Raw genomic sequence first — 25,468 nt, 5'->3', positions numbered from 1 at the left:
CCCAGGAACCCTGGGCCACTGAAGTAGAGTGCATGAATTTAATCACCATGCCAACCTGCAGCCGCTAATCTCCGTTGTTAATCAAGACAGGTTCGGAGCTTTTAACAGGTGACATCTTAGCTAGAACTGAATCACATTTTTCATTCATTAGTTTTTACTTAGGACAGGTCATAGCGCTTTTTCCACTTATAGTAATGATACAAATTTTTCCTTTAAAAAAGTATAGAAGGGACATTGATTTAAAGAAAAATATTAAATATATAATAGCCATATGAGGATATGTTGAAAATGCAAATTATTGCAGTTTGGGGCAACACTGATTTATATAAACTATTATGAATTATTGTGTTCATTGCATTTCAAGGTAACTGTCAAGTTTGGTCTCTAACAGTAACAGGAGCAATTAATGGTGTATCAAGTACTGTTTTAATTTATAGCAGTCCCAAGAACAAACTAGAAACAATACAATGGTGAATTCAACACAGCTGCTATATCCTTCCTCTGCACCAAACTCTGGATATTCCAGAAAGACCGAAGGGAGAGTAGGAGACAGATACTGGATACGGTCTCATTCCGTATTTCCCACCTTAGTCAGAGTTCTGCCCTCTGCAAGGTGAACATTTGTTGAAGTCGTAGCTTGAAGATGATGGAGACATTAGGGCATTCAGTGTGTAAATTTTTTTCACCTTCACTTCTGGCCGAAACTTTCCTAGGATACATTATTACAGTCAATTTTATGGCCTATTTCCTTTCAGATGTGCTAAACACCGACAGCGTAAGGAATACACTTCGACTTCAGGAGTTTTTTTTTTCAATTGGCGCTTGAGCTAACATCTGTTGCCAATCTTTTTTTCTTCTTTTTCTTTTTCTCCCCAAAGCCCCCCAGTACATAGTTGCATCTTCTAGCTGTGAGTGCTTCTAATTGGCCATGTGGGACACCGCCTCCACATGGCCTGATGCACGGTGCCATGTCCGCGCCCAGGATCGGAACCAGAAAACCCTGGGCCACCAAAGCAGAGCACCCGACCTTAACCACGTGGCCACGGGGCTGCACCCTCAACTTCCAGATCTAACAAGTTACAACAGTATTTTGCCACTTGCCAGGAGGCTAAACCCCGACGTTCTGTTAAAAGCACAGCTAACACGCACGAGAGCGCTTCCCCTCACGTGACTTCCTTACCCCGCACGAAGCGCCATGACGTCACGACATCTGCGACGGGCGGCCGACGAGGCGGGGCGCTGCGTCCCCGGCTCCCCGCCGGCGGCGCTAGTTGGGCGGTACTGTGCGCCGCAGGTTTTTTCTGTGCTCTTGACAGGCTGGTTGACTCCTGCCCGGTGGCGCCCAGTGGGGCGTTCTGGAGAAAGCCGAGCCGCGGGCATGGCGCCGTTGCGTCCCGGGACCCTCGCGTGACGCCTCCGTCGCCCGGGGGGATGTGGACTCTTTCGGGCCGGGGCTGGTGGCGCGGCCGCGCGCTCGCGGCGTGGGCCCCTGGGGCCGCTCATCGGGGCCTTCTTGGGCCTCCCCGACCGACGACCCGCCAGGCTGCACCCGGGTCCAGGGCTCCGAACAGGCTCTCCAGCTCAGCAGAGCGCCAGGTGACCGGCTCTTAGTCTCCGATTAGGCACTTTGTGAAAGGCGGGAGCGACCGCCTTGCGAACTTGGGAACGTGCGGGACTGCGGCGAACGCGGGATGCGGTTCTGTGCAGGGACTGAGCTGAGCGCGGGTTTTGCTCGGGTTTCTGAATCCTTCACCACTCCCCAGTGTGACCTCCGCAGGTCACTTCCTGGGTTTCCTAATTTGTAATGTCAGTAATTGATCCATTGATTGCTTATGTGAAGCACTGCCCTAAGCACTTTGCATGCATTACGGTAATTCTCCTAGAAGCCTACTAAAGAAGCTGTTAACACTCCATTTTCCTGCGACTTGTTTGTCTTGTGCCCTGGGCTAGTTATTTGACCTTTCTGTAACTATTTCTTCTGGTAAATTGAGATAGCAATAGAACACCGAATGGCTTATTTATGAGGATTGCCCGATGTTGGGCATGGAACTTTTTAGTCTAGTACCTAGAATATAAGAAGTGTTGAGTATGCCTTAGCTTATGTTTGTTTCCTTTTACCTCAACCAAAGCGCACTGGTGTAATTCTGCCTCTAGTAGTTGGGGAAGGTGGGGGTTTCAGCAGCTCTGCAAACGACACTATCTGATAACTATGAGGAGAGAGAGTTTAGGCAGAAAAGTGAAGTGCTTGAATGCAAGTTAGGAGTAACTGGGAAAAAGTAAGACTGTATATTAGTCAGTTTTGCCCATTTTTAAAATGCCTGTGGAATTTTAAATGGATTCTGTGGCAATTCAAAGTTGTTAAAAGTGGGGCAGTCCTGTGTATCTTTTGAATTGAATGGCGGAAAAAAATTCTACAGGGCAAACAACTCAGGTTTAGTGTTTTTGCAGAATTTCTTTCAAATATAGTTGCATCCTTATTGTCAGTCTTGTTTTGGAGCACTTATAAAAAGGAAACTTAGGGTCCGGCGCCGTGGCCGAGTGGTTAAGTTTGCCTGCTTGGCTTCGGCGGCCCAGGCCCAGGGTTTTGCTGGTTCCGATCCCTAGCATGGACATGGCACGAGTCGTCAGGCCACGGTGAGGCGCAGTCCCACATGCCACAACTAGTAGGACCCACAACTAAAAAATATACAACTATGTACTGGGGGGGGGGGGGGGGGCGGATTTGGGGGAGAAAAAGTAGGAAAAAAAAAAGGATTGGCAACAGTTGTTAGCTCAGGTGCCAAGCTTTAAAAAAATAAATAAAAAGGAAACTTAAAGCTCATGAGAATTTTGTATTTTATTGTAATTTCTTTTCTTTTTTTTTGGTGAGGAAAATTGTCACTGAGCTAATATCTATTGCCCATCTTCCTCTTTTTGCTTGATGAAGATTGTCATTGAGCTAATGTCTATGCCAGTCCTCCTCTATTTATATGTGGGACACTGCCACAGCGTGACTTGAAGAGCAGTGCTAGGTCTGCACCTGGGATCTGAAGCTGAACCCTGGGCTGCCAAAGTGGAGCCCGCAAGCTTAACCACTATGCCACCTGCTGGCCCTATCTTTTTTTTTTTTTTTTGCTGACTATGAAATACAGATTTGATTGGGAAAATAAAATACAAGAAACTGACATATTTTACTTCAAGACCAATTTTTAGCTGTTTGTGATGACTCTCAGTAAAACATTGAAGAAGTAGTATACAGTAAAAATCAGGAGTTTCGTTTTAAAATATTTTTGAGTTTTAAGTGATAAATAGCGTTTTTCTGGTGATGTGATGTTTTTCTCTCTCTCCAGAGAAGTGCCAAGTAACAAAATTGTATTTAGATTAAATTTGTAGACTCTATTAGGAGCACAGAGTTTTAAATAGATCTGACTCTGGTGATTAAATATATGATAAGGGCAGAGAGTTTCCTTTTTTATTTTCAGCCTGAAGAGGTTTTGTTAGACCAGCTCCTCTAAGGCTGTTCAGGAATTTTAGGTATCTTGTGTTCTCCGTTCATGAAAATAAACTCAGTTCCACATTGGTCCTCTTAGTGGTGGAAATATTATAAGGAACTTTTACTTAGCTGTATCCTCCCCTTTGACAATGAAACTAATGTATTTGGTGAGTCCTCTTGTAATCCATTGCTTGTAATATGAGATTAGCCATACATCTCTTTATTGTTAGAGGAATAATGGAATAATATAAACAATGTAAATTCTATAAATGAAATTGTCTAGAGAAGGCTAAAAGAATATTCTTTGAATTAGTATACTTGTTTCATATTGTACAAAATGTATACTCAAATGTAATATTTCTCCTCTCTTTCTAGGAAAAAATTGACATGTCTAGATTCCCTGTTGAAAATATTAGAAATTTCAGTATCATTGCACATGTGGATCATGGCAAAAGTACTTTAGCTGACAGGCTCCTGGAACTAACAGGTATTTTCGTTTTATATTATATATTTAATGGCAATGAGTAACTGGTAATTACTTTTACCATGCTTGTTAAAATTTTGATTTTAATTTTATGTGCAGTATTGTCTCTTTCTAAAAGCGCATAGAAATATCACGTGTTTCCATTTATAGGGACAATTGATAAAACAAAGAATAATAAGCAAGTTCTTGATAAATTGCAAGTGGAACGAGAAAGAGGAATCACTGTTAAAGCACAGACAGCGTCTCTCTTCTATAATCATGAAGGAAAGCAGTACCTTTTAAATCTCATTGATACACCGGTAAGTTTAATATTAATTTTGTCTCTGTTGTTAAAGTCAGCCTTGTACTAATAGTACAGACAAATTCTTATTTAGTTTTTGAACTGAACATTAAACACTTAACTTTGCTTTTTGTTTTCTCAGTTCCCTTATGTTAGTGTAAGTTGATTCACAAGCGCAGGCTAAAAAAAGAAAGCTACTGATTTTTTATCAGGTGGAATCAGTAGATTTGCCATAATGCCCCTCCCTAGAAAATTTGTTGCTGACATTTAGAGGTATCAATATTTTTTGTTTTTCAGGGCCATGTTGATTTCAGTTATGAAGTATCCAGGTCACTCTCTGCTTGCCAGGGTGTTTTACTTGTGGTTGATGCAAATGAGGTAGGTACTTTTCATTTTATATGATTGACTCTTCTGTTGTTTCAAGATGTTTTCTTTAAAATGTGTTTTAGAAGCAGAATTTTTCTGTTTGGAAAAAATAGGATTTATGTATTACTTAACCAAAATCATATACTTTTTTCAAATAAAATTTGAAGTTTTATTACACTAAAGCATTCTGTGAAATTGACTAGTTCATCTTTTAAAATTTTTAAGCTGATCAGAGGACTTGTTCAAGAGATTGTAGTTTTTACTGAAGTACAATGTCATTCATACATCCTACCAGAAAACTCAATTTTTAGCAGTTCTTAATCAGCAGTTCTCATATCAATTTTCAGCAGAACTTGAAAATAAATCTTTAGTGTGTTTTTTTTTAAAAAAGATTTTATTTTTCCTTTTTCTCCCCAAAGCCCCCCGGTACATAGTTGCATATTTTAGTTGTGGGTCCTTCTAGTTGTGGCATGTGGGATGCTGCCTCAGCATGGCTTGTTGAGCGGTGCCATGTCCGCGCCCAGGTTCTGAACCGGTGAAACCCTGAGCCGCCGAACTGGAGTGCGCGAACTTAACCAACGGGGCCGGCCCCAGATCTTTAGTTTTCAGGTCATTTGGGGTGATTTTAAGGTAATAGTTTGGGAAGTGTTAGGTTTAAAGAACTATGTAGATAATAGTATGAGGTTCTTTTGTGGCATAAACATAATCATAAAAACATATTCAGCAGATGACCATATAAGAGCTATGATACAGTATTTAAAGTAAACTTTTGATTTATTTCAGTTTCTCACAAACTCTTCATTCAAAACCCAAAGGTGTTTTTTTTTTTATTGTGTTAAACTTTCCCTGATCCTATCAGGGAAGGTCAGTCTCTACCTTATATACATGGTAGTGGGCTTTATAAACTGCATCATGTGACTCTGTCCTCTAGTAGGCTTTGATGATCTTAAGAGTTCATGTTTCACTTTTGTGTCTTCAAAGCCTAACATAGTCCTCTTCAAATTAATGCTTCCTCAACTGAAAGAAATTTTCACAGGAAATGATCCAGATGCATGGAAGTATAGACACCGTAGTTTGCTTTATACCTCTGCTTTTGTTGAAGATGTGTGGAATGTTTTTGAGTTACATTTGGGGTTACGCTTCCAAGAATTCAACCAAGCTTGGATTGAAAGGCCTATGATGGTTGTGCATGTACTGAACATCTACAGACTTTCTTTTCTAGTCATTATTCCCTAAATGATACAGTATAACAACTATTTTCATGGTGTTTACATTGTGTTAGGTGTTATAAGTGATTTAGAGATGATTTAAAGCATATGGGAGGATGTGCATAGGTTATATACAAATTCCTTTGGCAGATACCAAAGGACTTGGGCATTCTCGGATTTTAGTATCCCTGGGGGGCAGGTGAGGGGGCGGGTGGAGGTGGTCCAGGAACCAATCAGCAGATACTGAGGGACGACTGTACAAGTTTTGTGATAGACTGGAATGATTATCTCAGTATCTTGTGTCTTGATATTTCCAGGGTATTCAAGCCCAAACTGTAGCAAACTTCTTTCTTGCCTTTGAAGCACAGCTGTCAGTAATTCCAGTTATAAACAAGGTAATTACAATGAGAAAGCAATGCTGTAATTTTATTTTCTAAAAGTATATTTAGTGTTTGGATATCAAGCGTACTTTTTTCGGGGGCGGGGGGTGAAGAAGATTGGCCCTGAGCTAACGTCTGTGCCAATCTTCCTCTATTTTTGTGTGTGGGTTGCTGCCACAGCATGGCTTGATGAGCTATATGTAGGTCTGCACCCAGAATCAGAACTGGTGAACCCCAGGCCGCTGAAGCAGAGCACATGAACTTAACCACTACGCCGCCAGGCCAGCCCCATCAAGGGTACTATTTTTTATATGAGGGATCTTCAACTATTTATTAAATATATTGGTAGAATTTATTTCTTTGAGTTGCCTGTAATAGAATTGCAACTAAACTCCTGTTCCCTTTCATGTCATTGAGAAGATCGTCTCCTTGAATTACATGGAGTGATGGAGGACTCTTTCTCTAGGAAAAGGATGTATGGTGGCCAAAATGTCTGTTATGCTAAACTGTATAACTATGTCTATGAAAAGAAAAGGAGCATATGATCTAAGAGGAAACAATAAAACAACAGTTAAATGCTAAACTGAGCACTGTTTGATAAATTTCAACTTTTACATATTAAAATTAATGAATTAAGAATCTTAATTTAAAAGTCTGTGTTGCATTCAATGATACTTTTGATATTGGAGTTTAAGTTTAAAAGAAGCCAGGTTGCCCTTAGGTAAGTCAGTTTGTTGTTATAAGTTATATCTAATTTATAAAATCAGTTTACCTGGTGTTAATTGATAAACTGTTACTGAACTCTTCTACTGCCTTGAGTAGCTAACTGTCTAAATTTTTTGCATGCTCTGCTTTCTACCCTCTATTTTTCAGTGGCCATGCTTATTAAAATTGTATTGCCCATATGCAGATTATTTTAATACTTTGGGAAAAAAATCATAAGGGGTCACGTTAAAAGCTGGTATGCTTTCAACTATCTCTATATACTATTAATACATACTACAGTCTATATTTTATATTAAGACATAATGAAATTTTTTTTAAGATAGATCTGAAGAATGCTGATCCTGAAAGGGTTGGAAAACAAATTGAAAAGGTGTTTGATATTCCAAGTGATGAATGTATTAAGGTAAATAACTTTATTTTGAAGACTCAGTTATACTTTTAAAAATCTCAGTTAGTCTGTCTATGTGCAATTTCATACTATTTGATAGCTTATTATTATATATTATTTTTATAGTTTTAAAAATTCTTTTTACTAATATTTCATTTGCTCCTCACCAAAAATCCTTTTTATATAGTTAGAACAGATGGGAATTTTTCTTCTGATACAGTTGAGACAAGGAATGCTCAAAGATGTTATCATGTTCTTATGATTACAGATCTAGTTAGCTAATGTGCCAGGACTCAAACATAGGCTTTCTGAAACTAATTGCAGTATTATTTCTTTTATTCTATTTTGCTTCTATGAAAATATTCTTCAAGAGCAGGTTGAAACTGATTTTAAGGCATTTGTATGCATCATTCTTGGAATTGACAAAGAGCTTTTATGTTATGTTTTTTTTTTGTTGTTTTTTTCCTGGTGAGGAAGATTCTCCCTGAGGTAACATCCATCGCCAATCTTCCTCTTTTTCTGCTTGAGGACAATTAGCTTTGAGCTAACATCTGGGCCAGTCTTCCTCTACTTTCCGTATATGGGATGCCTCCACAGCATGGCTGATGAGTGGAGTAGGTCCGTGCCTGGGATCGGAACCTGTGAACCCTGGGCTACCAAAGCAGAGGGTGTGGAACTTTAACCACTCAGCCACGGGGCCAGCCCCGACAAAGCTTTTTAATAAAAGAGCTAGCTATAGTAATAATCTTAGAAAACAATAGTTTTCTTTTTTTTAATATCAGAGTCGATTCTATTTTAAATTTGAGTTTTTTATTTACCTTTTAAAGATAGTTTAGGTGTTAAATAGTCACAGCCAGACTGTGCTGCGTGCTTGTATCGTATGTCACTACAACTATGTAAAGTTTAGTTTCTACTTTCAATCTCGTTTGATTTTTGAAAAAGCAAGTTTCAGGTGATGAACTGCTTTTTTGTTTGTTTGTTTAACCTTAACACCGTGGATGATTACATACAATTTGGTAATAACTGAAAAAGCAATAGTTTTCTTTCTTGGATATATACATAGAATTTAATGGTTATTATTATGAAGAGGGACATCATTTCATAAGGCATTTCTGAAATTACTGTTTCATAACTTAGATTGTGTTGTGTTGAAGTATAATTATTCTGATTTTAATAAGTCTTTACAAAATTTTTCAGATACTTACGTGATATGTGCCAGCTAGGGGCACAGTAGTGAACAGGACAGGCAAGACCCCTTCTCATTGTGTTTATATTCTACTTGGAGAGGTGGTCATTAAATAAGTAAAGAAAAAAGTCAGCATAGTAATTTTTGAATGAGACAGATATTGTCAAGGAAATTCATTCAATGAATTGTATTGTTCTAGGTGGAATACCATACTTAACAAAGAAAAACTCTTTTTTCTCAGAGAGATGCTGTGATGTAGAGTAACTTAGGGAAGTCCTCTTTGATGAACTGAGACCTGAGAGAATGAAGAGTTGGGAGAAACGCATTCCAGGAAGAGGAAAGAGCAAATGTAAAGGCTTGGCATGTTTGGCATGTTCAAGAAACAGAGAGGCAAATTAGATGAGGTGGCTTTGTGGGGTAGGCAGGAATGAAGGCATGCTGGGACTCTTGCTGTGCTAAAGAGTTTGAAAATTATTCTAAAATAACGAAAGAGTTTTAAATGAAGAGAGGAACATAAACTGATCATTCAGGTTCTGTTATAGAGAATGAATTAGAAAAGGATAAGAAGGGATACAGGGAAACCAGCTTGCAGTGATAGCCCAGGTGCAAAATGGTGGTGGCCGAGAAAGTCATGGTGAGGTTGGAGAAGTGGGCAAATTTGCGGTATATTTTGTAGATAACAATACATTTCCTGGTTGGTTACATGTAAGGAAGTGAAATAAAGGGAAGAATCAAGGAGGCTTTGGGTTTGAGCAACTGGTTGATAATATGGAGAGGACTTGGGGAGCAACAGATATGGGAGGAAAATAAAAAGCTCTGTTTTGGACATAGTGGGTTTGCAGTGTCTATTAGACATCCAAAGTCTGGATATTGGATAAATCTACAATTCAGACATTCATGGAGAGGGCTGAGTCAGAGATAGATATTTAGGAGTCTCTATATGTGGTATTGAGGCCAGGGAAGTGGAAGGGGTTTCCTAGGGAGAAAGTGTAGGTAAAAAAGAGGTCCTAGAAGTCACACTATATTGTTGTCAGTTTTTTGGATGTTACGAGTAAGAACTTGAGAAGGATTAGAGGGAATACGATTCGGGATAGAAGCATGGAAGGATTGAATTTTCAAAGTGGGAATAATTCTCGGATGGTAACAAGAGAGAAGGCAAAGAGGTTGTGGGTATAAGTGCAGATATATCTGATATTTGGTTAAGGCAGTGGTTGATGTCTTCTGTTTCCTTCAGAGGCAAAGTCATCAACTGAGAGTGAATTGGCCAGAGGGGAAAATGTGGGAATTGAAAAAGAAAGTGATGTGAAATATCTTACTGAGTGGTAATGTGAATTTACTAGGGGATGTGTTCTGGGACTGCCAGGAAGTGTTAATTGTCCATTGAGATCTGTGGTCATGAATTCACAAGAAACTAAGCAGACGAGTAACTTGACTTTTCTCCTGTAATGTTAAGCTGCTCTGATTACAGGCATAGAAAAAGCACATAGTTGGATGCAGTCACACTTGAAGTTGTACCAGTTGCTTATGATAGGGAGAGAACAGAAAGTAATTGAACAGAGGAATGCCGTATAGTGGACCTTGGAGTCTCATCTATGAGAGGATGAAAAGGAGGAGGCAGGAGTCTAATTGATAGTGACAAAAAGTAGTACGTTCAGTGGATTAGAGGTAGTGATCTTAAAGGATTGTTGCAAAGAAGTCTAGAATCTAGAGCATTGGTTCTCATTAGGGGGTAGTTTTGCCTCACAGGAAACATTTGGCAATGTCTGGAGACATTTTTTGTTGTCACAAATTGGGGTTGGGTGCTACTGGCGTCTTGTGGGTAGATGAGATTCCATGGATGCTGTTACACATCCTACAATGCACACAGCAGCCCCTCACACAAAGAATTCTCCAGCCCAAAATGTCATTAGTGCTGAGCTGAGAAACTGATCCAGAAGGAGTTTGAAGGGTAAGAGCCAGTATTCAGGGAATGGGTTTTGAAATCAGGATTTCAGAGACAGTCCGATTATTGGTGATGACAAAGGTCAGTCATGCACATGTGTTTTCAATCCTTTGGCTTGCTTTTTCACTGAGAACAATAGTCATAACATGCCTTATAGTTACCTGTATGCCATCCATTATATTGTTTATTTTCTCCACACAGCAACCTTAAGATTTAGGCACGGTATGAATAATCACTTCATTTATAAGATGAGGAACTTGAAGCTCAAAAAAATATTTATTGGTCAAAGTCATACACTCCATGCAGAGTCACGATTGTTACCCAGATATTTAGAGCTCTGTACTTTCAATACCATAAGCAGAATGCTTTTCCAATTTAATCCAAGAACAATAAAATCACCTAACTGGACATCCATCAGTATACTGTATGCTTTGTGCTTCCCTTTAGTATGTTCTTCAAACAAATTGATAACTGTTAGAATTCTTTCTTTTTTGTGATCATAAAGCTCAGTCACCAGGACAGAAAAGTAGAGTCTTAACTTGAAATGTTTATTTTTTTCACATATATATTTTTAGATTTCTGCTAAACTTGGAACAAATGTTGAAAGTGTTCTTCAGGCGGTCATCGAAAGAATACCCCCGTAAGTATTTTGCTATTTTTATACTATTTGTTTATCTTTAATAGTAGAAAGACCATAAATTTGATTGTTATTTTAGTTCAGTAGCTATGGCAAATATACACTTGTGGTCAGTGAGAATAAATTTTTTATTTATTTTTAGTAATGAAGGTGAATAAAGTAGAGAAAAACAAAAGACAAAGATGGTAGGGGATTTCTTCTTAAAAATCATCGTAAGAAAGAGACTTGACTGCATTGGCAATTATTGTTCTTTGCTTTAATACTGAACAAATATATTTCATGTTTCATCAGTAATTTTATAGTGGTCATTTATTTAAAACTCAAGGTTGAATTTGAACTGATATACAAATAGGCATCATACCTTATTTTATAGAAAGGTCCTATTTTGGCTGTCAGTTACCAAGCTTTCTCAAGTGCTAGGGTAAGTTAAGTATAATATTTGAGTTAAAAAATAGGCATTTTATTAATTTTTTAATTTGTTCTGAGTGTATATATTTTTTACTTATTTTTAATAGTCCTAAAGTGCATCGAAAAAATCCCTTGAGAGCTTTGGTATTTGACTCCACCTTTGACCAGTATAGGGGTGTGATAGCCAATGTAGCGCTGTTTGATGGAGTGGTTTCCAAAGGAGATAAAGTTGTATCTGCACATACTCAAAAGACATATGATGTTAATGAAGTGGGAATCCTGAATCCTAATGAGCAGCAAACTCATAAACTGTAAGTAATCTGCATTAGTAGTTAAAATACACTTGTATGGGTTTCTCTGCCTTTCTCAACTCAGTATGCTTAGAATGATGCCAATTTAGCAACTTCGAAAAAAACCCATAACCTGGTTATTTAATGCCTCTATAGTGAATGCTCTTTCAGAAGGAATCTCACGTATAGAGGACAGTAGAAATTTGATATTTTTTTTATTCCTTTTGACTAGTCCTAACTAATTTTATGATCTGATGCAGATTGGGTCCTATACTTAATGTATTTGATGAGACAATAAAAGAGACAGTTCCTTCACTCATATCCATATCCCTACTGGATATCAATGTTGACCTTTAATTCTTCTATAATTAGAGTTTTCAACATAAAAGTAGTGAAGAAAATTTGATAATTCTTTAGTGTGGAATTCACACTAAAGGTGGTAAAACTGTAACTAAAATTCATGGCATGTGGGGTAGGCAAGGTAGTATGCATTCCAAAAGCTGAGTTCTGAGTTCACTTATAAAACAAGTATTTATTGTGTGCCTAATCCATCAATACTCCAGGTACTGATGAGATAAATCGCCTGTAGGTACATAGCTGGAGCTTATTAAGGTTTTTGTTTTCTTATCTGTAGAAATTGAGATATTGAACCAGGTGACTATATAAGTCACACTTGATAGTTTAATGTTGTTTTTATGTTTTAAACTAGCACTGTTTTGCTCATTACATTTTTTATTTAATTGTGAGTCAGTCTGTTTTATTTTAATTTTACTCAAATATTTGTAAAGTCTGTCTATTCTGCCACATATATCATATATTGACCATTACTGCATCTTCAGTTAAGATTCTTGTACCTTATCCTAAATGTAAATTGTTTGTTATCATGTAGGAAATTTGCTTTAAAAAAATTAAAACTCTGAAATCTTGGGATTTGCTCTTTTCCTATAAGAGGAACGTCAAAATAGATGTCAGATTTGTTGAGAGTTCATTTTTCTACTTGGTTAAAAATTTATCTTTTTTAAAGCACATTTGTAACAATTCACTAATAAAATAGTCATTACAAGAAGTATTTTGTGTTTCTGTACTTATCAGTTTCTCTGTGTTTACATTATATTTTAGAAGCTATTGTGTAAAATGCAAAGGGGGGCAGAGCCATGAAGAAGGCCTTGGGCTTGTGTTGTAGAGGCCCTTGGTAAAGGATTGTAAAGCATGGTATGTTCTGCTGACAGTCCTTAGAGTTGAGCGTTGATATGTAGCACTTACTTTCAGTCTGGTGAGGTTTTATTTGGAAAGGGTGATCATTTCCTGGAAAGGTCAAACTGATTGTGAGTGTGCACTTGAAACGTTAAAGCAGTAAATATTTCCATATGACAATTTTATTTAGATATGCAGGACAGGTGGGCTATCTGATTGCTGGGATGAAAGATGTCACTGAAGCACAAATAGGAGACACATTATATTTACATAAACAACCAGTGGAGCCCTTGCCTGGGTTTAAATCAGCGAAACCAATGGTATTTGCAGGTGAGGAGCTCACAAATTCAGAGGATGAGGGCCAATTGATTGTGTAAATTAAAATATAAATTACTGGAAATACTTATTTTAAATAAGAGCTAATTCCAGAATACTGTTTGTTTTTTTGTGTGCTATTTAATATCAGTATGCTGAAATTTTATGTGGGAGATCATTTTCTACATTTTTTTAAGACATTTAAGTAATAAGCTATTAAGAAACAAGCTCCTTGATACATAGAAGAGCATAGTAATATGAACTTCCTTCGTGTTTCCCTAGAGAGTAGGTCATTATATTTGAAATAGTTTTCTAAATAAGATGGTTTTATTACCAGTTATCAGTGGACATTTACTGAGTGCCTTCCTCTTTGCTGGTCTTTCTTTAATATTGTACTAGTGTAGACATGGCAGAGAATAGTGTCACCTCACGTGTGTGTAACTTCACAGCCTTTTTCTTCCGTGTGGTATTACAGACATTTGAAAGAGGAACACCTAATTGAAGGTCATCCAGTTTTTCTGTGCTGAGTATCCAGCCAGTCCTCATTTTTCTCCCTTTAGTATCTCCCATTGGGAATTATGAACTTGGTTTACCCTCCAGTTTAGGCAAAGTCATTCATTTGGATTTTGGAAGACTTGAGAAGAAAGAATCTGATGAGTCAGTAACTTCTTAGTTTTTGTCAGTGAATTGAAAAAAGCAGAATTTATATTTGATTTTAATGGATAATCTGCTCTAGAGAATTAAGAATTCAGTGTAGTTTTCATTTCTACTGTTGTTTATCTACTGATACAGTTTCATTTGTGGATGTGGAATGTCTTGCACTTTTGTTTCTTGAACTAAACACAATGTATTTTCCTAATAGACCTAATTCCCATGCCTCTTTTTGTTTTCTCTGTATTTTTGCAAAAGCATAAAAATGTCACTTGGGGTGTGAATCTAGATTCACACTTAAATTTATTAAGGCTATGAAACTTGCAAGATACTTTGAAGCCAGTGTAACTTAATATTCATAGCCTTTTAAGCAAGCCAGTATTTTGGTCAGTGAAATATAGGAAAGTAATTCAAAAGCTAGATGATTAATTTTGAACTGGGCATCATTATATATTAACTTAGTTCTGTAGGCAACTTTTCACATGTGATAATTAGAAATCATTGTGTCCCCAGGAATGTACCCTGTAGATCAATCTGAATATAATAATCTGAAGAGTGCTGTAGACAAACTGACTTTAAATGATTCCAGTGTGACAGTTCATCGGGATAGTAGCCTTGCCCTAGGTGCTGGCTGGAGGTAAGATTCAGTTGCATAGTAGGGTCCCATTTTTATTGAAAAGTAAAGTTTAAATGATTTATTGCTCTTGAACATTTCTGAAGATAAATTCATATTAGTATAACGTGAACTAAAACAATTAATGTCTGTCTGTTTCACACTATAGATTCATATTTTATGGGTAAGTTTTATAGTGATTTTAAATAGAATCCAAATGGAAGAATTGTATCTTTCTCAGTGAAATTATGCTAGCATTTAATTATGATGTGAATGCTCAAAGACTTTCAATTCCACCTCTCCCCTACAAAGTAACAATATATTTATCAAAGAAAATAGAGCCCATGGGACATAAATATTTTGGAGTTTGGCTTTTTCTCCCCCAGGTTGGGATTTCTTGGACTTCTGCATATGGAAGTTTTCAACCAGCGACTAGAGCAGGAATATAATGCTTCTGTTATCTTGACAACCCCTACTGTTCCATATAAAGCTGTTCTTTCATCAGCAAAATTGATAAAGGTACTGTTGTGAACCAGCATACAAGGGAAAAATAAATGTGTGTGTACATGTATGCAAAATGCAAGAGAAACTTTTTAGTATACAAGTAGCTGACTGGCTACTAAAACTAAATATGTCTTGATTAGTCATAGTAAAAGTTGAATTACCTTATGAATAATGATGGAGAAGCTACTTGAGAACTAATTTATGCAATATTTTTCTGAACCAGGTAAAATCTCCACATTATCAATACTTGTCTGTTACTGAGGGTAAAAAATAGAGTTAGTACTGAAAATACTGTTCTACATCCAGCAGAGAGATGAAGAATATAGTTTTGGTTATAAATAATTTATCTTATGAAAAGTAAAGCTTTCATTCCTACATGGCTGTAGGAGATTTTTCAGATTTCAAGTTAATGATAGAGACCATATTCCCTCTAAGTGGCAGTCTATTCATTTTAAACAAGTATTAACTTTGGGACTGTAAATATTTTCCAACAAAATTAATTTAGGAAACTAATTATAATCCCTTATAAGGGGCAGATTAAAATGTATTCTTAGGTCATACTATTTTTAAATGGTACATGAAATGGGTTTAGTAAACGTCAATAACCAGAATACATTACTTATTAATAAATGTTAAATGATTATAATTGGAGAGTTTTCTTAATCAAAAGCATGTTAAGATAGTATTCTAACCTTTCAGAATTCTTTTGTTTTTATTCCAACAAATTTAGTAACAATAAATTCTAGCATGTACTATAAATTAAAGGAAATTTAAAAACATGGTAATAATTAAGACTTCTTTTTAACTATTGGTGTCTTTTCATATTTTTAGGAATATAGAGAAAAGGAAATTACAATCATCAATCCTGCACAATTCCCTGATAAGTCAAAAGTAACAGAATATTTGGAGCCAGTTGTTTTGGGCACCATTATCACACCAGATGAATATACTGGAAAAATAATGATGCTTTGCCAGGTATAAATATAATACAATTTAATACAAAAGTAAGTTTTAGTTCTCTCAAACAGTGCTTCCCAGCTCAGGTTTTGAAAGATTTCTCTCTGCAGAGCACATCGAATTTAATAAGAAATTGTCATAAAGATCTATACATTTGGAGAGAGAAAGAGATCTATGTCTGTACCTGTAGATGTCGACACACAGACTTTTAAAAATTATTTTGATTTTAAATAAGAAAAATAGAGCCAGAATTTTTGATCATCTGTGTTAGTTTACTGCATTGATATTTTAGCCCAAAGGAAAGAAACTGGATGCTTATTTATCCTGAATAGCTAAAGTGTAATTTGTTTTAGCCTTTTTGAGTAGTTGAAGTTCAATATAGTTTGAAAGGTAATTATAATACTTCAGAGACCTTTGATTGAAGGATATTCCCCGTTGTGCTTTAGGTTTTGCCACACTGTAATAATGATTTAATCCACAAATCAGATATAATCATATTCCTCAAAAAACACCTATTTGAAATACTCTGACACACACTGGAAAGAACCCTCAAATGATGACTAATAGACTTGAATTTTAATTCTGTTACCACAAGCTAGATTATTACTTTACTCAATCATTTAGTTTCGCTGGACCTAATTTCTTTACTTGTAAAACAAGAAATTACAACTTTGACTTTATCTGTAGTTAAATTTAATTTATTGTTAAATGAAAAACTGTATAATTAAAAAAGATAACATTATTAGATAAAGACAAAAGATTAAAAGCTTTGGTAGCAAGTATTCTGTAATTGAACTACGAAATGGTTCTCTCTGTATTAGGAATTGCTCGCAAGTTTTTACTAGACCATTAAAGAAATATTCCTTCGTTTTGCCCAGTCTTTATTAGAATTTGTAAGGAAATTTTAAAGTTTAATATCTGTATTCATTTTTAAATCATTATTTGACTAGATTATCATTAAACATATTTTTCTTTCCTTTTTAGGCTCGAAGGGCAGTTGAGAAGGATATGATGTTTATTGATCAAAATAGAGTTATGCTTAAATATCTCTTCCCTTTGAATGAAATTGTGGTGGATTTTTATGATTCACTGAAATCCTTGTCTTCTGGATATGCTAGGTAAAAATTTAATGGGAAACTCGGATACCTGGACAATATTTTTGAAATATTGACCATCAAGAGTGCACTAATAACTTCACTTATTTAACAATCTCAGCTCTCTTGAAGATAGTTGAGAATCACACTCTAAGGCTAGAAGGCTTGGAGCAACATTACAAGTTTTACAGAGTGCTTGCAATTTGCTTATGGGAGAATGAGTTCCTTTGATTCATCAAACTCTTACCCTCTTAATGAAAAAATTTTAGTGCCCTCTTCACAAAAAGAGTTGTATTCCTCCTGTCTGTTGATTAAGAATTAGACATAATTTCAAAAAGCTACTCTGACCTCAGTGGCACTTTTAAAATGTATTCATATGTTATGTAATCCTGGGAGCATCTGTATACCTTTGAAAAATAGAAGTACATACTTTGTATGTAAAAAATGCTTAGTTGTGCCCCTTATGTTTGAACACTTTAATAACTCAGTCTTGCCAGGAATAAGTGGTCCACATCATGAAAACTATTGTCTTATCCCATAGGAGTACATGGAGGAACAGCCTAATAAAAGTGAAGGAAGAGTTAATATTAAATAACAAATAAGGAACTTGGTGCATAGATTTGGGGATTATTTTTTCTTGGTGTAAATGACTTGATACCCTTAGTATCCTAAAGTCTATTACTGGATGGCATATAATAGAGTATAAAGGAGATATAAAACACACTGAGGAAGTGAAGGAGGAATGAGCATTCATGTCAGTAGAACGCACACATGTATGTGCACAGGTGTTTAAACTGAACATTCGAAGAAAAATTCCAATGTTTAAAGAGTATGCTACAGTATCTGGAAGATTATTAGCTTTATGAAATTAACTTTTCAGTGAAGAGGGCATAAATCTTTTTCTTTTCTTTTTTTTCTTTTAAAAGATTGGCACCTGAGCTAACATCTGTTGTCAATCTTTCTTTCCTTCTTCTTCTCCTGAAAGTCCCCCAGCACCTAGTTGTATCTTCTAGTTGTGGTATGTGGGACGCCGCCTCAGCGTGGCCTGATGAGCAGCGCTAGGTCCGCACCCAGGATCCGAACCAGCAAACCCCGGGCTACTGAAGCAGAACACGCGAACTTAACCACTCAGCCGTGGGGCCTGCCTCTGTAACTCTTGATACCAAGGAATTTTACATTTGTTTCTTTTGAGAATTTATTTTTTCTGCTTTGTCACTCATTTTTTCCTTCTGTGTCTTCTTTCAGAAAAAGTGGCAATGGAATTTAAAGTAAAATGAATTGAGGCAGCTTGTTGTTAAACAGTTACTATAGACAAAAGAATGATTACTAAGCTGAATGTTTATGAACATTTTTAACAAAAGTCTGTCGATTGTAGTTTGCTTTTGGGGACCACTTTCTCAGTTAAGTGGTCTTGAAGTCTTTTAGCTTGGAAACTTTGATATATTTCAAATTAAATGAGAGAACATGGTTTACTTTGAACTATGTAAAAATAAAATAATTCCAGCTTCCAAAATTAAGGTTCTTTTGTTCTTACATTCAAGATGGATGTTTTTCATATGCAGTCAATTCCTAACAAAACTTCATCGTAGTCCATGGCCTTCTAACCTAGGCCGTAGATCTTTCATGGATTGAGATCAGGAACAATTTCCCTGATCCTAAATGGCAAGAATCTACTGCAGCTGGGTCGGAAGGGGGATTCCTGTGTTATATAAAGACTGTAGTGAGGCTGCTTCTGTTACTTAACCAATAGAGCTGTTTGCCCTCAATCCCCCAGTAGCCTTTTGGAGTTCTGAAGGTCTTCCCTGCATTTGAAGTACCCTGGAATGCTCGTGTTTTGAATAGAGGTTAGGTTTCCGTTGGGCTGGCTTGGAAACACAAAATTTTGGAGCGCAAAACATACTAAAGCTGTAAACAAGGTGAAAGTCTAGGGACTATGTTTTAGCTCTCTTTGTATTCTGCATAATACTTGATACGATGTCTTTCAGATAGTAAGTGCTTAATGATGTTTGTTGAAGAAAGAATGGATTTTAGCAACTTTAGGCAGTAATCTGGTTTTAGAGAGCATTGGTATCACTTCGTGACCTTCCTGCTGAAAACCTTTAGAAACCAAACGTATCTGCAACTCTAGGCACCAGTTTGTTTTAAAATTAAGAAAATAGGAATACACATGTTCTTGTCCATAATCGAGAAGACATGTAAGCATAACTGAAATTTCCTTTCTCATTAGACTTTAGGTTTGTAAATTAAACTCTCGTTAAACATGTCTGTTTTAATTTCATTGTAAGCTTTGATCATATTGTTACTAGTAATAGCTGACACTAGGTGTTTGTATGTGCTAGACTAGGATCTCTATTTACTAGGCACAGGTCAAGTGCTTTACATGCATGAACTCATTTTATCCTCAAAAAAGCACTGTGAAGGTTCAAACTGAAGAGCTATATATGAAATCCAAAAATCTCACTTATTAATGGCTGTTTATCAATGCCATAGCATTTATTTAGCTGGTAATAAAAAACTGAATAGAAACCCAACTCATGAATCTGAGAATGAGTAGTTAGTATATACTACTTTATGCGGTCAGCCAGCTGCTGGGAGGGGACAGTAGGAAGGTGACATTTGCCTTCAGTGATCCATTTTTGTAGACGGTGTACTAGTTTCTTTTCCTTCCTTCTATAGAGCATGTTCCAGTTGCTTTTGCCTCTCATTTCATAAATATAAAAAGATGAGGAAGTTGCTTTCTTACTGTGGTCACTTAGATCCATTCACCTGAAATGTACATGGACTGTTTTGATGGAAATAAAATAGGGGGGTATAGAACCGGGTAGCAAAGATTTGCAAAGAAAGAAAAATGTAATCTCTTGAGAAGTATAATGTTTATCTAACACTTGGACATTTTTCCCGTTCAGTTTTGATTACGAAGATGCTGGCTACCAGACTGCAGACCTTGTAAAAATGGATATTCTACTGAACGGAAATCTTGTAGAGGAGCTAGTAACTGTCGTACACAAGTAAGTTGAATAGAAACTAATCATGGAGTATGAAAGGAACGACTTTTGACATGTTTTTATTTAACTATTGGTTGCTCATTTTTATTTGACAGCTACATTTTGAAAACTTTTAAAGGTAATTGATTAAATTTCCCTTTACTAGTTTTTCCTTCCATTCTTTTTCCATGCTTCTCTTTCCAAACTATAAAAATATGAAAGGAGAATAGAATTATGATAGCCAGAAAGAATAATGTCATGGAAAGGAATGTTGCCCTTAAAATGTTGCCCTTGCTCATACAGGTAAGACAAAAGAAAATGGGTTTTAAACTTTATGTGAGATCTAGAATTGAGAAAATGTTTTTTATCTTCATAAAAAAATTTATAATAATGAAAAATGAAATACCCTACATGTTCAAGAAATAGCAGATTGGTTAAAATAAATTATGGAGCACCTGGATAATAATCTGTTATTTTAAACCATTAAAACTGTACTGTAGAGTAATACTTGGTGACTTAAAAAATGTTTGTTAACACCATGTCTTCCCAGACAAGGGAAACAATAGAAAGAATAAACAAATGGGACTTCATCGGACTAAAGAGCTTCTTCAAGGCAAGGGAAAACAGGATTGAAACAAAAAAACAACCCACTAACTGGGAAAAAATATTTACAAGTCATATATCTGACAAAGGGTTAATCTCCATAATATATAAAGGACTCACACAACTCAACAACAAAAAATCAAACAGCCCGATCAAAGAATGGGCAGGGGACATGAACAGTCATTTCTTCAAAGAAGGTATATGGATGGCCACTAGGCACATGAAGAGATCCTTATCATCAGTGATCATCAGAGAAATGCAGATCAAAACTACACTAAGATATCACCTTACACCCATTAGAATGGCAAAAATAACACAAACAAAAAGTAACAAATGTTGGCGAGGTTGTGGAGAAAAAGGAACCCTCATACACTGCTGGTGGGAATGCAAGCTGGTGCAGTCACTATGGAAAACAGTATGGAGATTTCCCAAAAAATTAAAAATAGAAATACCGTATGACCCAGCCATCCCACTACTGGGTATCTTCCCAAAGAACTTGAAATCAGCAATTCCAAAAGTCCCGTGCACCCCTATGTTCATTGCAGCATTATTTACAATAGCCAAGACATGGAAGCAACCTAAGTGCCCATCAACTGATGATTGGATAAAGAAGATATAGTATATATATACAATGGAATACTAAGCCAGAAAAAAGGATAAAATCACCCCTTCACAACAACATGGGTGGATCTTGAGGGAATTATGTTAAGTGAAATAAGCCAGATAGAGGAAGACAATCTACGTATGACTCCACTCATATGTGGAAGTTAAACATGTAGACGAAGAAAACAGATTAGTGGTTACCAGGGGAAAGGGGGGTAGGGGGTGGGCACAAAGGGTGAAGTGGTGCACCCACAACACGACTGACAAACATTAATGTACAACTGAAATTTCACAAGGTTGTAAACTATGATAATCTTAATAAAAAGTAAAAAAAAAAATCTATTAAATAAAAAGGTAGAATATATCATATACACTATGATCCAAACTGTAAAAAACATATAAATATGTATGCAGGAAAATAACTAGAAGGATATATGTTTAACATAAACATTCTAAAATGTTTAATAGTTGGTTTTATATGGCTGAGGGGAAGGGCATCAAGAATGGGTTTTCTGGGACTGGCCTGGTGGCACAGCAATTAAGTTCACGTTCTGCTTCTCGGTGGCCCAGGGTTCACCAGTTCGGATCCCAGGTGTGGACATGGCACTGCATGGCACGCCATGCTGTGGTAGGTGTCCCATATAAAAAGTAGAGGAAGATGGGCATGTATGTTAGCTCAGGGCCAGCCTTCCTCAGAGAAAAGAGGATTGGCAGTAGTTAGCTCAGGGCTAATCTTCCTCAAAAAAAATAAATAAAGGAATGGTTTTTCTTTTCAAATGTTTTTTTGTTCTAGATTTTCTATAATAGACCATGTTATTTTTGCAATCAGAAAAGTCATACATGATTCAGAGTAAGTGATATTGATGATAAATGTGTTCCATTTGAACCTCCTTAAGAAATCACCTTTATATTGATTATGCATATGGACTAGAAAGCTACTTTAAACATTCTTATTTATGATATGTAAATACTTGGATTTTGTCTGTCTCAGAGATAAAGCACACTCTGTTGGCAAAGCCATATGTGAACGTCTGAAGGATTCTCTTCCTAGGCAGCTATTTGAGATAGCAGTTCAAGCTGCTGTCGGAAGTAAAATCATTGCAAGAGAAACGTGAGTTGAAATTCATTCTTGTTCCTGGGTTGGTTTTAGAAATGATATACCTACAAAATGAAAGAATATTGAAAAATATAACTTAACATTGGCCTAAGCTTTATTCCTACTTGTAGAACCACTAATCTGACTCTTAATTCCATTAATTTAATTGATTGTTACTTTGAATTATGTAACACTTTTGGGTGATATTATTTATGGTTATTAATATAATGTATATGGTTTTGAGGAATTGCTTTTTTTCCACCCATTTATTGAATGGCTGTACTGAATTTCCTGGGTAAGGAATTTCTGTAAAGTTTTTATGGTTTTATACCTTCAAGTAGATTATAAGCTAATAGGAACTGAAACAAAAGGTTTTGGAGATATTCTTCCAAAAGACAAAATTAAACTGTGATTTTTACTTAAAGCATTTAATCTCACTTTCTCAGGGCTAGTGAGGTTGTAAATCAGAAAGGTGAGAGAGTAATGCTATTATCATGTTAGGCTTTGCATTCTAGATTAGGGACCTCACGTGATATAGTAGACTTGGAACATAGGCTAATTTGTGTAGGAAATGGGTCCTTTTCCTAAACTGTATAAGTCAGAACATCGAATAAGCTGCTCTGTAACTAATAATATGTGTAGGAAGTATCCTGCAGCATTTCCCATTTCCTTTCCTTGATGAGCTTAAAACTTCTGGGAAATCAGAAGTATCTCCTCAGTTGGAAATTGCTGTTCAATTCTAGCTTAACCCAAACCTAATGTATCTGTAGCAGTGAAATACAACAATCATTTTCATAAAGTCTTGAGATAAAGTTTATGCCTAGATGTGCAATGAATTTCATTTCTTAATACTGTCTTGCTTTAGTAATTTTGTGTTTCATGAATACATCTTCTTAAGGACTACATAATAATGGAGCTATTTTTGAATTTCTGATCGTCCACATTTCTCTGAAACATGAATGAAATAGATTAGTTTATACCTGTTTGGATGGATATATTAAAATTATTTACCCTGAATTCAGTTTACCCTGAAATGGGTTTTATAAAAGTAATATATTCTTTATATTCCTAGATACTCTTGACCCACACTCGGAGGAGTTAGTAATAAGATAACAACCATCTTTAATTTTTTTGGAAGTAGTAGTGGTAGTATTTTTAGGTTGAGCCAGAAATGACCTTATATAATTCTGGTAATCAAGGTCACACCATGCTTGAGTTTGGCCTAATCAAGACTACCCACAAGACTTAAGCCTTGACCTTTTATTCTTAATAAAATTTATGTTGATATTCCTGTTGAATCGATTTTCTGTTTTATCTCAAATACTTTCAAATACAAGAGCATTTGAGCTAGTTATTTGCTTATGGCGGTTTTACACAGGTATGACACGATCATTTAAATCTTTAGTAAAGGGGAGATTGTGAAAATAAAGTACTTTTGAATAGTATATTGAACTTATGTACTGATATGAAATTTCCTCTTTTACAGTGTGAAAGCTTATAGGAAAAATGTTTTGGCAAAATGTGTATGTATCTACCTATATTCTACTTTTTAATGATATATCTATTTTATGAGTTTAAAATCAAAAGGGGGTATAAGTATCTTGGTTTCTATTGTTGGTGTTTATAATGTCCTTTCATATCCAAATTTTCTTTTTAAATACGTAAATTTTAGCTTGACTATGATAGCGTATTCATTTTGATCCTAGTCTTAAATGTTTTTCCATCTTATAAAAATTCCTTTATGTGTAAGTAATACCTAAGAAAGTATTTTATATAAGTTATGGCCAGGATAACATGTTTTGTTGATCTAATTTATAAGGAAAGATTTTGAAGACCATGGCTTTGTCTTACAGTGGGAAAAGGGTGGGAATTGAAATCCACCTCTCCTGTGTTGCTTTGCCAAGTTTGCTGGTGTCATCTATTAACAAACGTAATATTCTTAACTGTTATTATATTAAGTGATAAGTGGTTTCTCTCAGTCCTTAGCATAGGGACTGGAACATTTATGCCCATGTGAGTTTCAGTATAGACTACAGCTATATAATCCAAAATTTCAAGCCTTGAATCAATAAGGAGATTGATAATTCTTCCTTGACATGCACAATGTAGTACTAGGTTTCCTTGGAGATGTTCATTTCCATACGAAAAAATAAGCCTTTATCATTCTTTCAGAAGGTAGAAAAACTAGGATCTGCTAGGAAGGGGATTAGAGAGGTAACTTTGGAGATGTCTACCTCCATGGATAATAAGTGTAAGGTGGTTGTAGTTGTGTTGATGTCTTATGTAATTGTATGATTATGTTTCTGTGGAGTGATTTGGTCTTCCAATTTTTAAAAATATGTTTCAGTATGGCGGTGATATTACCCGAAAGATGAAACTTTTGAGGAGACAAGCAGAAGGAAAGAAAAAACTCAGAAAAGTTGGCAACGTTGAAGTTCCAAAAGATGCTTTTATAAAAGTTCTGAAAAAACAATCTGATAAATAATTGGTGGGCAAATATAAGGAATTTTCATAAATTAAAAACTGTGTATCCTTTTTCTTAGTAGTTTGTTTTTTAGTATAATATATAATTTATAATATTATTTATAACATGAATGAAAATTATAAAATTTGCTTGGTACTTTCAGGGTTTTCAGGTTTACATAACCTATTGGCTTTTCTTTGAAAGGAAGTAGTGGATGGATGAGAGCTTGGTTCTGAGGCCCTATTTCCTGTTTCAAATTTCTGTTCCACTACTTACTAGCAAGGTGAGCTTGGCCAAATTACTTACACTCTCTATTTACTATTTAGTAAAATCAGGATTATACTATTACTTATCTCCACAGGTTGTTGTGAAATTAAATGAGATATGTTTAAAATATTCAGAAGAGTGCATGACACATAATAAGTGCTCACTGAATTTTAACTATTTTGTTTTCATGCATATTTTTCTTACCAACACAGGCCCCATACTTAAGATTCTGCCTAGTTCAAGCCCAAAATAAAGTATTTTCAAAATCACCTTAAGTATCAATCTGTTAGCTGAATTTAGATGATATATATGAATGTTATTTAATAAAAGTCAGATAACATACTCTATAGACATGT

At 35.8% G+C, this 25,468-nt stretch overlaps 1 protein-coding gene across 2 annotated transcripts; it reads left to right on the top strand.

The window, feature by feature from the left end:
- Nucleotides 1-1,243: 1,243 nt before the first annotated feature.
- On the top strand, nt 1,244-25,381 carry LOC124232955 (translation factor GUF1, mitochondrial). 2 transcript variants are annotated; one of them, XM_046649917.1, is made up of 18 exons: nt 1,244-1,596; nt 3,848-3,959; nt 4,107-4,255; nt 4,534-4,614; nt 6,128-6,205; nt 7,236-7,319; nt 11,008-11,072; nt 11,585-11,788; nt 13,152-13,291; nt 14,441-14,564; nt 14,927-15,059; nt 15,876-16,019; nt 16,986-17,119; nt 20,002-20,103; nt 22,277-22,396; nt 23,868-23,904; nt 24,729-24,869; nt 25,009-25,381. In XM_046649917.1, exons 1-17 carry the CDS (start codon nt 1,432-1,434, stop codon nt 24,864-24,866), a joined length of 2,010 nt encoding a protein of 669 aa, XP_046505873.1. In that variant the 5' UTR covers nt 1,244-1,431; the 3' UTR covers nt 24,867-24,869; nt 25,009-25,381. The 2 variants fall into 2 exon arrangements, with proteins under 2 accessions (XP_046505873.1, XP_046505872.1); XM_046649916.1 differs by lacking the exon at nt 25,009-25,381 and having other exon boundaries at nt 24,729-24,919.
- Nucleotides 25,382-25,468: the final 87 nt, after the last annotated feature.

This window comes from Equus quagga, unplaced genomic scaffold (assembly GCF_021613505.1).
Source record: "Equus quagga isolate Etosha38 unplaced genomic scaffold, UCLA_HA_Equagga_1.0 146_RagTag, whole genome shotgun sequence".
Lineage (NCBI taxonomy): Eukaryota > Metazoa > Chordata > Mammalia > Perissodactyla > Equidae > Equus > Equus quagga.
This window is presented reverse-complemented; position numbering and strand designations above follow the sequence as displayed.